This window comes from Cajanus cajan, chromosome 10 (genome assembly GCF_000230855.2).
Source record: "Cajanus cajan strain Asha chromosome 10, NIPB_CcT2T_4, whole genome shotgun sequence".
NCBI lineage: Eukaryota > Viridiplantae > Streptophyta > Magnoliopsida > Fabales > Fabaceae > Cajanus > Cajanus cajan.
The window spans coordinates 17,111,317-17,124,749 of record NC_138526.1 but is presented as its reverse complement, the minus strand read 5'-3'; the positions used below and the strand labels follow the sequence as shown (position 1 = coordinate 17,124,749).

The 13,433-nt window shown below is 32.4% G+C and overlaps 1 protein-coding gene across 2 annotated transcripts; it reads right to left on the bottom strand.

Annotated features, from left to right (window-relative positions):
* Positions 1-8,142: 8,142 nt before the first annotated feature.
* On the bottom strand, positions 8,143-13,294 carry LOC109809163 (putative disease resistance protein RGA1). Of its 2 annotated transcripts, XM_083065615.1 has the most exons (5): positions 12,995-13,294; positions 12,259-12,544; positions 9,785-12,141; positions 9,439-9,515; positions 8,143-8,449 (listed from the first exon to the last, which is right to left on the bottom strand). In XM_083065615.1, the coding sequence occupies exons 1-5, from the start codon at positions 13,045-13,047 to the stop codon at positions 8,295-8,297; spliced, it is 2,928 nt and encodes a 975-aa protein (XP_082921741.1). In that variant the 5' UTR covers positions 13,048-13,294; the 3' UTR covers positions 8,143-8,294. The 2 variants fall into 2 exon arrangements, with proteins under 2 accessions (XP_082921741.1, XP_020227987.2); XM_020372398.3 differs by having other exon boundaries at positions 9,785-12,544; positions 12,995-13,292.
* Between the last annotated feature and the right edge of the window lie 139 nt (positions 13,295-13,433).

Sequence of the window (13,433 nt, the reverse complement as noted above, 5' to 3'; positions counted from 1 at the left end):
CTTGCTGATCCTAAGGAGAAGCCACTTGGGTTCCATTCACCTTTTCACAAGCCACCAATTCATAAACCTCCAATTTTTCACAAGCCCCCTTTTCATAAGCCACCTTTCAAAAAGCCTCCTCATGGTAAGCACCCTCCGCCACAAGATAACACCCATTTCTAAACCATATATGTATATGACGAGGCATATCTACTACTAAGTAATAATTGCCTCGGCTTTTTAAGTATCATACTTTATAACTTTCTATTATAGTCATGAATGATATTCCTGGCTCCAATATTTCAATCCTTTATGTAAGCTATGGCCAGGTTATCATGCTTGTGCCTATAATGTAAATCTCTTAAGAGCATATGGTGCTTGTATTCCAAATTATAAATAAAGAAATTAATTTTATGATTGAGATTGTGTTGGTTGATTCTTTCGATCAATAAACCTATTAAGTGTAATTATAATCCAACCTTGATTGCTTAAGCTTAAAAAATAAACATCAATCCAATTTTTCTAGTAACTATTTATTGTAAACGCGCAATTACTGTATTTATTATATATTAGGGGGAAAATCCATATGATTTATTTATCAATGTTTTCAAAATTGGATTGATCATTAAATCAGTATAAACACTGATTTAATTGTTCAACAACAGTTGAATCATAATCATATTGATATTAATAAAATAATAATAATTACTATCAATATAAAAATAATATTAAATAAATATAATATTATAATTTTATAACACTAAAAATAAAAATAAAACATTATTTATAAATTATTAATATTTAAATGTAATATAATATATAAGTTCTAAATAAAATATAATATAATATTTAAGTCTAAATTTAATAAAATATAAAAATATCCATTAATAATAACAATTTTACATTTAAAATAAAGGGTATCAAATTAATATAATATAAATTATAAAAAACAAAGATATTAAAAATTGAAAATTAACATAAGTAATTAAAACTTAAATTATATTTATACGACAAGTATTAAAAATAAATTATTATAATCTATATTTCTAATTATGTATTTTTATTAAAAATATTTAAAATTAATTTTTTGAAAAAGTAATATATTTAACCAATTTGATCTTTTTTTTACTGGTTTTGATTGGTTATGGATAGATTTTCCCAATTTTTCATCACGTTGACAAACGATTTTGGCTACCAATGATCAGTTTTCAAAATCATGATATTCATTATATACTAGTGAAAAAAAGTCACCCAGTGTCTTGTTAATGTCTTGAACCAAGGTGTGAATGTTACAAAATGGTAATATAATTTAGTTTTGACGAATAATGATTTTTATTTAAATTATAATAAAGTGAAATTTCTAAGTTATCTAACACTATAAGAAATAAATGTGTAATTATTATAACAAATAGAGATAAACATTTTTAAAATTGTATAAAATATTATTATATATATACTTTTGTAACTCTTTATTATTTTCTTACTTTTATTTAATGATTTTTTTTTTTAGTTTCGTGTCCATATAATTTCTTTTCTTTTGGTTACGGGTTGCTGTTGTCAGGCATTTTACCATATATTTTAATTTCGGTCTAGTGAGTTCAGGATACCTCACCAGTCCCATGTCTTTGACATGGATAATACACCTGCTATTCACGTCAATGGGTGCATTTGCATAAACTTTTTTATAATAAAACAAGACAAACGAAAAGGGGACAAAAGAAAAGAGAAAAGTTCAGATTGAATTAAGAGTAGATTAAATGCAAAAGATAATTTATTTGTATCTATCATAAGACCAACTCCAATGAGAGTTGTTTGTCTCATGAAACAACTTAAGTTTCGGTTCTTGTTATTGGAAGACTCTGACGTGGCAACATGAATTGCTTGAAAAAGAGAGAGAGTTACTTCTTGAAGCAACCGTTCTCTATTGAATATATTTGAGAACGTTTCAAAAATAATAATGATGAAAATTAATTTTGTATAATATTTATGTATTTATTATTATTTTATTTTATTTTTAATATCTACTTATTGTGTATTTTTTCTCGTAATTTATTTTCTTTCATTTTAGTGTACATATTCTTTTTGATAAAAATTTAAATTTGGTTCATAAATGATTAGAAAAAAAATTTAAAAGTTCTTAAAGTTTTTTATCATAAGAGTAAATTTGTGTTTGAGTTGCTTAATGCTGACATGGTACACTAAAGACCACTTTTTTCATTTTTCAATGTATGAAGCAACTCAAATGAGTTGCTTCCATTGGAGATGCCCTATTTATATCGATGATATAAAAGTTTGAATATAAGATTTTATGGATGTTACTCAAAATCCTTTATTACTAGATAATGTAAAAGATAAAGAACTTATTTGAACAAATTTTTAGAATAACATTTCTAAAGGAGAAAAATAAAATGAAAAAAGAAAATAAGTTTTTGCAGATTTATAGAAACTATCCCTCATTAATTTTTTTAAAATTATATTTTAAACTAATGTACAAATTAGTTTCAACTTATAAAAAAAATATTATTATTATTTTCTTATTTTTCTCTTATAAAAGTGTTTATCAAAAAACATATTCAAACAAACCCAAATTAAAATAGGAAAAAGACAGTTAAGTTGTCGATGTGAAGTCTTGTGTTCAATTAAAAAAATCATCTCCTTATAAAAAATAAGGGACTCAAATTTATTATATAACAATAAATTGTATCAGACTTGATACTGAAGATAAAAGTTTCACTACTAGAGTTTCTTTTATTACATGCAACTTTTCATGCGAATGTTATATTAAAATTCGCAGCAAATATTATTCCTATAAATTTTTCTATGAAATTTTATTTGCAGGTAATACCTTCGAGGATAATATCTTTTTAGGAATTTTAAATTTCGCAAGAAATTTTCCTGCGAAATTTCTTGCAAAAAGAATTTGAAGGAAAGTTTCTTGCAAAAAAAAATTCACAAGAAAGTTTCCTGCGAATTTTTTCGCAAGAAATTCTGCAGGAATATGTTTTACGAAAAAAAAATCAAAAAAATTACTACAAATTCTATCACTCAACCATGTGATACATAATCTTTTAAACTCTAAGATTGTAAATTATAAGCCTAACACTCAACCATACAAATTAACTTGTATGGTAAGTGTTGCCCCAACTTATATACTCTTTAATTGTTTCATTTTTAATCTTGGGACTTAGGTTTTTTAAAATATTAAACTTATAAAGTTAAATTTTTTTTTCTTGCGGATTAAAATTGGCAAGAAAATTCGAGGAAAAGTTACCTGCGAAATTTTTATACCATTTAATAAACATTACTTACAAATTTATATTTGCAAGAAAATTTACAAGAAACAAAATAAAATTCTTACAATATTTTCTACAAATTTTTACCATGAAAAAAAATTTCTATGATCATTAAAATTGTAGCAAAATTTGCAAAAATTTCTTGTAAATTATTTTTCATAAAAAAATTTGTAAAAAATATCTGTAAATTATTTTTCAAAAATAAATTCATAAATTTTTTTGTGAAATTATTATCGTAAGAAAATTCTAAAAAAATTTCTGCAAAAATTTTTTTATAGAAAAATTGGCAGGAAAATGACATTAGTAGTGTTTATGGCTTTATGCTATTTTTAATTTACTTAAACACTTTAACCGGTAGACATCAGAAATTTTGCAACAAATTGAGGAACATTAATATGAAAGCCGGGACAGAGTTGAGGACTAGAAGGATGGTTTAACTTGCCAAATGATGAGACGTTTCTTTAGGATATATATGAAGTTATGAACAACGATCCATCTCAAAAGTTCTACTGCTCGATTTGGTCTTTTCTTCCACATTCATTTTCTTTGTTCCAAACGGAGATAAGGGTACGACCAGCTGAAGTTCTAATGGTGAGAACATGATATGAAGTCAAACAAGAGGTGCTTATTCAATGTAAAGATTATCAACCTTTGATAGTGTTAGTATATTTTGAGTGTTATTTCAAAAAGATTAATAAGTTTATTTAATTATGGTTTAGAAAATTTATTTTAAGTTGATTTTATTTTATTAAACAAATATTTTAATTAATTCACTCTTGTTGACTTGATACACAAGTTTTATCTTATTCCTTTGACTTGATTTTTTAAGATTGTTATTTTATCTCAGAAGGTATGTGTTCTTTTAATATTTTCTTTCTCCTCATCACAAATCCTAAACCCTCAACACAAAGGACTATGATTTTTTATTTATTTATTTTATGTATGAGTGGTCCTTAAAGTTTTAGCCGCACCCCATTATCATTGAGTATTGGGTTAGTTCACTATCCACTTTAGACTTAAAGTCTCGTGATTTTATTTTTTGTCATCTCTCAAAAAGTCTCATATCAATGGAGACTATGCATGTTTTATAAACTTTTATTTCTCCTCATAATTCAATGATATAGAACTTTGTTTATATTCCAACGCAATTAGTATTGAGAAGGCTCTTCTATATCCTAAAGAATTTGTACATCACATAAATAAGTTCTTAAAGATAACACTATTACACATCTTAGACCATTTATTATTATGATTATTGAAGTTCGTGATTAGAGATGATTCATGATAAAATGATTGTTCATGATGATAGACAACATTTACAGCAAAAAAATCATACGAGTCCTTTACTACTATAGAGGACCAATTTTCTAATTTTCATATTGAGAAAAAATTGAATTTGTGAGACCCCTTATCTCTTTCTCTCTTCTCCCCTCACTTTCACTCTTCTCACTCACTCTCTTCTTCCCCGTTCACTCTCTTTAGGTGGTGGTGCTGAGTAGGAGTTTGGGTTGCTAAGCTGAGTGTTCGGAGTTCATCTTCTCCTCCTTAGTTGTTCAAGCTTGTTCTTCTCCATTCGTTCAAGCTTCTTCTTCCTTTGTCTTCTTACCGAAGCTCGGATTTTTCGCACCGAGGTAAGGGAAGCTAGTTCTTTGGCTGATTTTGTTGGAAATGAGTTTATAAACTCATTGAGTGGCTGATTTTTTGATGAATGATGAGCTGTTTTGATGAAAACGGGTTTTCGGGGTTTTGATGAAAATTCGGGGATTTTCCTTGTTTGATGTTGCGTGTGTAAAAAGGCATGATTTTTGAGTTGTTGGTTGAAAATGTGACACTTTGGTTGGTTTGCATGTGTTTGGGATGTTGATTTTTGCAGGTTTTGGGTGAAATTTTCGAAGTGGTGAGGGTTACTGTTTGAAATTGCGTCGGGCACAGTTTTTCGCATCGGGCGTGATTTGAAATGGGAAATCCCTGGGTGAATCACGCCAGGCTTGGGGAGAATCATGTCGGGCGCACTATCAGACGTGAATCTTATGTTTTTGTTACTGATATTGCGCCGGGCGCAAAAGACCTCTATAGGTCTCTGGTTGAGATTTGAGCCGGGCGTGAATTTTTCTTTCAGAATTTGACTTTATAGTCTTCATGAAAGTTGTAGCCTTGGATGTTAGCTTTCCAATGGCGCTGGAATCACCCAAAAAGGAGTTCTAGAACTCAGGATATAGCGGTTTTAGTGAAGAGGGGTCAAGCTGCCAACATTGCTTATAGCTGTTGCGGTGTTTATCATTTTTAACAAGGTAGATGAAGTAATTAAGACTTGGTGTCTTCATGAGAGTTTTAGGAAATCTTCTTATCTCTCATATGAGATAAGTATGAGCATGGTAGGAGTAGTACAACTCCTGATATGCTATTTTATTTGAAGGTTGTCATTTCACAATTAGTGATTTGGTTAAGTTGAAAGTTGTTTTAGGTGCTTAGGTTGATTGGTGTTGTTTGGGTGGGTAATTTGGCATGATAGATGAGTTGTAAACAAGATGGATGAGTCGTAATATGTGTTGAACATGTTGTACGTTGTGAAGTTGTTGATCATGCTGTTAATAATGTTAAGTTGAGCTGTGATGTATGTTGTTTGAGCTGTTATTGCTGTTAAGCTGGGCTGTACTGTATGTTGTTTGAGCTGTTATTGCTATTAAGCTGAGCTATGCCGAATGGTGTTTATGCTGATTTAAGTTGTTAATGATGAATGTTGTTGAGCTAAGTGATGATTTTGATGTGTTGTGAGTTGTTTAAGCTGGGCTATGAGTTGTTTAAGCCGTATTTTATAATGTTGAGCTGTGCTGCATGCTGTTATTACTGTATGCTGATTTGCTGTGCTGTGCTGCATGCTGATATAAACTGTTGTAGGCCATAAGGATGAGCTGTTGTAGGCCGTAAGGCTGAGCTGTTGTAGGCCGAAAGGCTGAGCTGTTGTAGGTCGTAAGGCTGAGCTGTTGTAGGCCGTAAGACTAAGCTGTTGTAGGCCGTAAGGCTGAGCTGTTGATCACTAAGACTAGAGGAGATGTTTTTCGAAATTGCTCATCCCATTGTGTGGATTGAGGTAGCTGTGGTGGTCTTAGAGCCCAATTTGTTGAAAACCCTCCCTGGAAAGCTGACTCTTGGAGTGGTGACTATGCTATTCTCCTCTAAGTTCTTAGTGGTCCCGTGTGTGGGCAAGGTTGAGGCACACGTGTACAAAGCGACCACAATATAGGGGTCAGGTCGAGCTATACTGATTACAAGCGACCAATTCTAGCTGATATGCCTGACGACGCATTGTGTGTTTACTGTTGTTTACTGCTGTTATTGCTGAATGATGTGAGATGTATGCTATGATATATTATATGCTGATGTTGTTAAGCTGGTTGATATGTTGTTAGCTCTAGCTGATTATAATTCTTGTAATTATACGTGTATATGTTGATGCTTTTCACTAGCTTACCCTTTGTTGTTTCCATGTGGTTTGGACTGCAATGATCATACTATGTATGGGAGCAGAGCAGGGTTAGGTTGGTGTTCTGAAGTGGGTCTACAGCTGGCAAATGGAGTGGATTTTGATGTTTTGTTGTTTTTAGCTACTTAGTATAGCATTGCTGGATGTATTTTGTTTACTCTGATTTTTAGCCCCAGATTGGACCTTGTGTATATATTCTAGTTGTTTATATATATACTTGCTCTTTTCTGTGTAGTGCTGTGGTGTTGTGCTGTGTGTAATGACTAGTCGGGTCGTTACAAAATTGTTGAGAGGGAGAATTGTTAGACTCCACTACCCGAGGGTACATACTGAGAATTGTTAGAAAGAGAAAACAAGGACTCAATGACTTAAGGCAGGCTCTTCCTTTTCTTTCATTTTTTTCCCTTCAATTTTCAGCTTTCATTCTTTGAAATAGCTACTGAATCAGAGAGAAGTGTAAGGGGACCTTATGTTATACAAATCTTGCTATTAATTATGTGCCATATCAAAATCAAAAATCCTTAAGGGATGCACAGCGGTAAATCAATATAACGAGTTATATCACTTTTGAGAGAGTTTTGTTACATTATAATTTAGACAATTCCTACAGTGTAAGTTCTATTTAGAGGATACTAATGCCTCCTTTGACTAAAATCATTTAAATGATATCATGTGTGATTTTTATTATACTTATCATTTTACAAGCAAGTTTTAGTTTTTACGGATTAATCCCTCATTAATTTATTATATTTTGAAAAATAGTCCCACATTAATTATATGCACGGTTTTAAATTGCGGTTGTGGTCGCAGTTGCGGTTATTGTGATTGCAAGTATTGCGATGCGGATTGCAGTCGTTGCGATGTAAAATTATTAATTATTTTTACTAAATATAAAAAATTTATAATTATCAATATATTTTATTTTTAAAGATTTATACATTTTAATTCCTTTTTTTTTAAAAAAATATTCTATTATTTTAATGAGTAAGTTAATTTATTTTATTGCTTCAAAAAAAGTTAATTTATTTTAAAATTATAGTATTAATTTGTCATATTGCAGATCTATTGCGGTACATTGTGGATGTGTTGCAGACGCAACACTTTTACGTTGTGGAAAAAATGTGTGATTTCCGGTCTTACCACAATTGTGATCCGATGCCGTTGCGGACAAGGCCACAACCGCAATATTACTGCTGCAATACGTGATGCGGTCCGCAATTTAAAACACTGATTATATGTCTATGATCTTTCAATTCCATTCTCTTTCACAAAAATATTTCTTTCTCTTGTTAAGATGCAGAAAAGAAAACTCTATAAAATCACCACGTGCGGTACCCTAGGACATAAAAAAACCAAAATAAAAAATTCATAGCAACAAAATCTGCATGTGGGTATGCAAAAGATGCGCAATTTATTAGAGAATGAGAGGAAAAGGAATAAAAAGATGAAACTTTTGGTGACTTTTGAAGGAAACAAATGCTAGAGTGAGTTGAACCATGAAGATTCAGAGGAACAGAAAGGGTCATAGAAGGATTGTTCTACACCGTTATCGTTCTCGGTGTATCTGACAAAGGATTGAGATCTTCCTTTGGCATCATTAGAGTAGGAGGCGAATTATAGGTCGTTGAAGCCATTAACAAGCTCCGTGTATTTGTCGAAAGTGGAGGCGCTGATGGTGGTGCCGTCACCGTAGCTGCGAAAGGTGTCATTTATTGAAAGCAGAACACAAAAAATGGAGGTGTATAACTAAATAAAATATAGAAGTTCATACCAAAAAATATGGAACATTACACATACAAAAGGGATAAAAACTGATATGATATATTTAAGTTATGAACTTAATTTTTTGCACACATTAAAATTATTTATAGAAAATACTTAAATACTAAAACTAATTAACTCCTAATTAAAAAAGTAAACAATAAAATATGATTAAACTAATAAACAAACATCACTTGCCTTTATAACTTACTTTTTTTGAACAATCTTTATCCAAACTTACACGCAAATAGAAAATTACAAAAATTTTAAAATATTTAATTATGATAGTGAAAAAAATTTCAACGGTCAACAATATCAACACCCTTATTTACGGTATCATATCACCTTTGATATGGAGTTTTGTTACATTGCTCTTTATCATAACCGTTCACCATTAATGCACAGCCTAAATTAGTATGTTGTAACTTATATGCCATATACCATCAAAATCTGTGATTCATATGCCATTATGCAGGTAACAATTCACAATTGTCTATCAATTCAATTGGGCGCTGCTACATATAAAAATGGAACTTTAGAAGATACAAGAACATACAGTAGATGGGTTTCTATCCTACTTATGTGATAACTCAAAGAAACATGGAAATGTTCTGCAAGCAGAACCAGGAGAAGCCAGTTTCTACTTTCTAGTTCTCAAAGCAAAAATACAATTACAATCATAAGGGAGAAAAGGGTTTCACCAAAACAGATTCTCTTATAGGTCAAACATCATTAAATAGGATTGGGAAACTAAGACATGTTCAACAAAACGAACAGCTTCGAGTTCTTGAAGCAACAAAACCATCAATCTCAAGTCAGAAAATAAAGATAAATGATGTAAATAGATATGGAAAACTTAAATATCATCACAGATTCAGAACACCAATGAAAAAATTAGACTAGTGAAGAGAAGAAATTTACCTCGACTCAAGCAATCCCAATCACCGAGGCATTGCAAGAAAATGGTGATTGACAAAAATATAAATGGTTGCCGCCATCTACACATTCATCATGGATTCATGGCATAAATCACGAGCAGAATAAAAAAGTGATGCTAGAATCAAGAGAAGAATGAACGCTAAATGAGGCTGTCCGAGTGCAAAACAATTCAAATTGATAGGGGTGTAACTTTGAGATGCTGTGAAGCTGAGTGAATAGATTATGGAGGCCAGAGGACATGCAATTGAGAATATACATGGAAATAGGATAAATAGAGTAGATTCAGAATCACCACAATTGCACCAAGATCTTGACTCAAGTATAATACCTGAATAAAGATGGTGTAAAGGGAGGGATCAAAACTTTCGGGATGTGAGCAATTTTTGGCCAGTCTTCACCATTTGTTCTTGCACATCTTATTTCTAACAGTGAGCAGTTATATATGCGAAGCCGCTTTAAAGATATGAGGTTACGAAATCCTTCTGGTAGTGATATCAAAGCATTGCAATTGTTGATTTCAAGACTCAAGAGTGATGAGAGATTCCCTATCCAGTCTGGTAACCTTCGGCCACAATATCCATCTATTACTAGTTTTTTAATTGAGTCATGTGGCTGGAGGCCTTCTAAAATATTCTCATCTTCCCCACAACCGCAAAATTCTTGATTGAACTTTCTTCTGTCTGCACTAGGAAACTCCAAAAACATTAATTCAGACTTCGATAATGGTAGATTTCTAACCTCATTCTCATCATTCCACCAACGTAATTCCAGTTCTTGAAGATGTTGCTTATCAAGAAGTACCTTTGCAGACTCGACCTCTTCAGCATAATATCGCAGGGAATCCAACCATTTAATTTCCAATTTCCCTCTAAGGCTGTTTAGCCCGCTCAATTCCCTTATACCACCACTTATACTTTTACAGTCCAATAAAAAATGTGGTAGTGTTTGAAGACAGGTCAAATGTCTCAACCCACATGGCATACACATTATTTCTGATCCCTCTGTATGGTCCAATAAAAAATGTGTTTGTGTTCGAGGATTGCCCGACTCTTCCCACCCATTTGGCATATGTTTCATTTCAAATCCTTCTCTATTGTCAACTAAAAAATGTGTTAGTGTCTGAAGATTGGTCAGTTGTCCGAACCCGCATGGCATACATGTCATCCTCTCACATTCATTCAATTCAAGATGCCTAAGACTTTTGTTCATATGTGATGGTAACTCTTTGAGTCTAAAACATTGGGAAAGCTTTAGAGTTTGCAAGTTATGTAGGCTAGAAACATCTGGTGGAAGATTTAAAAGAAAATGATTCTTTGAAAGATCAAGATATCTCAAATGCTTCAACTCTTTAATACTCGTTGGAATTGTTACAATATCCAACCCACAAAGTGTTAACACCCGTAAACACTTTAGGCTTAAAAAAAAATGAAAATGTAACAGATCCAAACATTTGCTTCCATAAAGTTGCTGGCCAAGAATAATAAATGTCCTTAATTTGTGGGAAGATGATGGTGTCTGTGCAAAATGTGATAATGTACGAGATGACAAATAACGTATTCTGTTTCCGATGTTTCCTTTTTTTCCTTCAACCATAGCATATTCTTTCCCAACCACTAGCTGTGCTAGATCATGTATCAGGTCATGCATTTTACAAGTACTTACGTCACCATAATCATCTATAGTTACATCTTGGAAAAGTGACATTGACAGCAAATTCATGAAGTACTCATGACCAACATCTTCTTCACATCTATTGTCATTTGATGGTTGAATGAACCCCTCAGCTACCCATAACTGAATAAGTGTCTTCTTGTCAAACTTAAAACCTTTTGGAAACAATGAACAATAAGCAAAACAGTTTTTCAAAAATGAAGGAAGATGGTCATAACTCAGTTTCAGGATTGCAAAGATTTTGTCCTTCTGTTGATCTATCTTTGAAAACTCAACTTCCTTAAAATATAACCAATCACTTTGGCCCAAGTTACGAGAATACAAGAGGCTGCCAATAGTTCTTATGGCAAGGGGAACCCCGGCACATCTTTTAACAATTCCCCTTCCAATGGCTAACAACTCCCTATCATTTGGTTCTTCACCCCCATCAAAAGCCACTCGAGAGAATAGCTTCCAAGATCTTTCCAAATCCAGGCCTTTTAAGAAAAAAGGTGGAAGTGTGCCCATTATTTTTGCAACGGTCCTACTCCGTGTTGTTACAATTATGATACTCCCTTTACCTCCTTCCATGAGTAGACTCATCAACTTAAGCCACAATTCACGATCCTCATTCCACACGTCATCCAGCACAAGTAGATACTTCTTCCTTCGAATTTTGTTTCTGAGATCTTGCTGTACTTGCTCAATCTCACTATCCTTGTCACTCCCAATCATCTTTTGAGCTATTTTCCTTATGTCAAATTCCTCTGAGACACACACCCACATTGTTTGCTGAAAATAGCGTTGGACAGCATTATCATTATAAACAAGTTGAGCAAGTGTAGTCTTCCCTAGTCCTCCAATCCCAATTATGGGAACTACAGAAACATTGACTGTCTCATTGGTGTCTAGTAAATAACTTTTAAGAAATTCCTTTTCCTCCTCTCTCCCGATGACTTCATCTTTACTCACAAAAGAGTAAGTTTGTCTCTGCTCCCTATATGCAATTGGAGTCTCCAAAGGGCGATCAGTCAACTGCAGTGTGATCTTAATTTTAGCAATGTCTTCTAGCCTCTTCTGGATTGCTTTCATTCCATGACCCAATTTAAGACCATAGACAATTTGGTTTGAGAAGGAGAAGAAAATCTGTACCTCTCTCAAGATGCTGTTACCAACCATCAATTTTCTTTTCAAAGCTTCAGTAGAGAGATCGTCTAGCAAGTCATCTGCGTCATAAAGTACATCTTTCAACTCCTCCAACCAATTACTGATTTGAAGGTTGTTAGTCTTTGCTTCTGCATCCAGGAGTACAGCTTTTATTGCAGACACAGTGCTCCTCATTCGTTGTACATCATCTTGGAGGTTCCAAATGACTCCAAACTCCTCTTGGGCGAAAGAGCTCAATTTTTGTAACACTGTCCGAGCAATGGCTTCCATCCTTTACCACATGAAGTTGTGCACAAACGTTAGTAACAATATTTTGGGTCAATTATCACCAAAAAAAGAAAAAAGTTTGGGTCAAACAATTTCACAACAACAACAAATCGAGCTATTATACAATAAGTGAGGTCAACTACATGGATCAACAAACACTAATATTCTCTTATGATCTATGATCAAACGATCTTGAGTACCAACGTTTACATAACGTATTTATTATTAGAATAGAACACGAATTAGTAAACTTCCAAATTAAGAATATAAATAAAGGAAATTGATGGGTGTGTATATATATATATATATATATATATATGTTGGAATTGCGAGAGCAAATTTTACAATGATGATATCAGGTTCCATGCATAAAGTTCAATAGTGCTCTACAACGGAAAGAGACCATAGTGATTCAATACCTCAAGAGTTAGATAGAGAGGGAGAGAGAACTGACCTGGTTTGGAAATGGGAGAGCAGATGCAGAAGCAACACTTGTGTTGTGGGCATGCGTTGAAAATAGTTAGATTATATTTATAAACTTGTGGAACCAGCTATAAATTGAGTCTAATAAAATATTGGCTCCCAGTATTAGTGTATTACATAGATGGGGTGTGACATGACTTTGAAAAATAAAATAAAATGTAACAGGGGAAAGGAAACGTGATAAAAATAAAGAATACGTTTTTTTTTTAATAAAGAGATACATCTCTTTTCATGCTAGGCATTAGCAGTTATTACAAATATAAAATGTTATTTTTACACTCTTATTATATATAGGCAGGGATGGACCCACGACTAAGTGAGTGGGGTTGTGCCACTAAAATTTTTCTATTTTTTATTTATATATATATATATATATATATTAATTATATATTAATTTATTAAAAAAAGTT

Excerpts from the sequence above, each read along its gene's own strand:
- LOC109809163 (XM_020372398.3), bottom strand. The coding sequence starts at position 13,047 with ATGCCCACAACACAAGTGTTGCTTCTGCATCTGCTCTCCCATTTCCAA. Across the intron at positions 12,545-12,994 it reads CTCTCCCATTTCCAAACCAG|GATGGAAGCCATTGCTCGGA; the intron begins GTCAGTTCTCTC and ends CATGTGGTAAAG. Across the intron at positions 9,516-9,784 it reads TTTACACCATCTTTATTCAG|ATGGCGGCAACCATTTATAT; the intron begins GTATTATACTTG and ends ATGAATGTGTAG.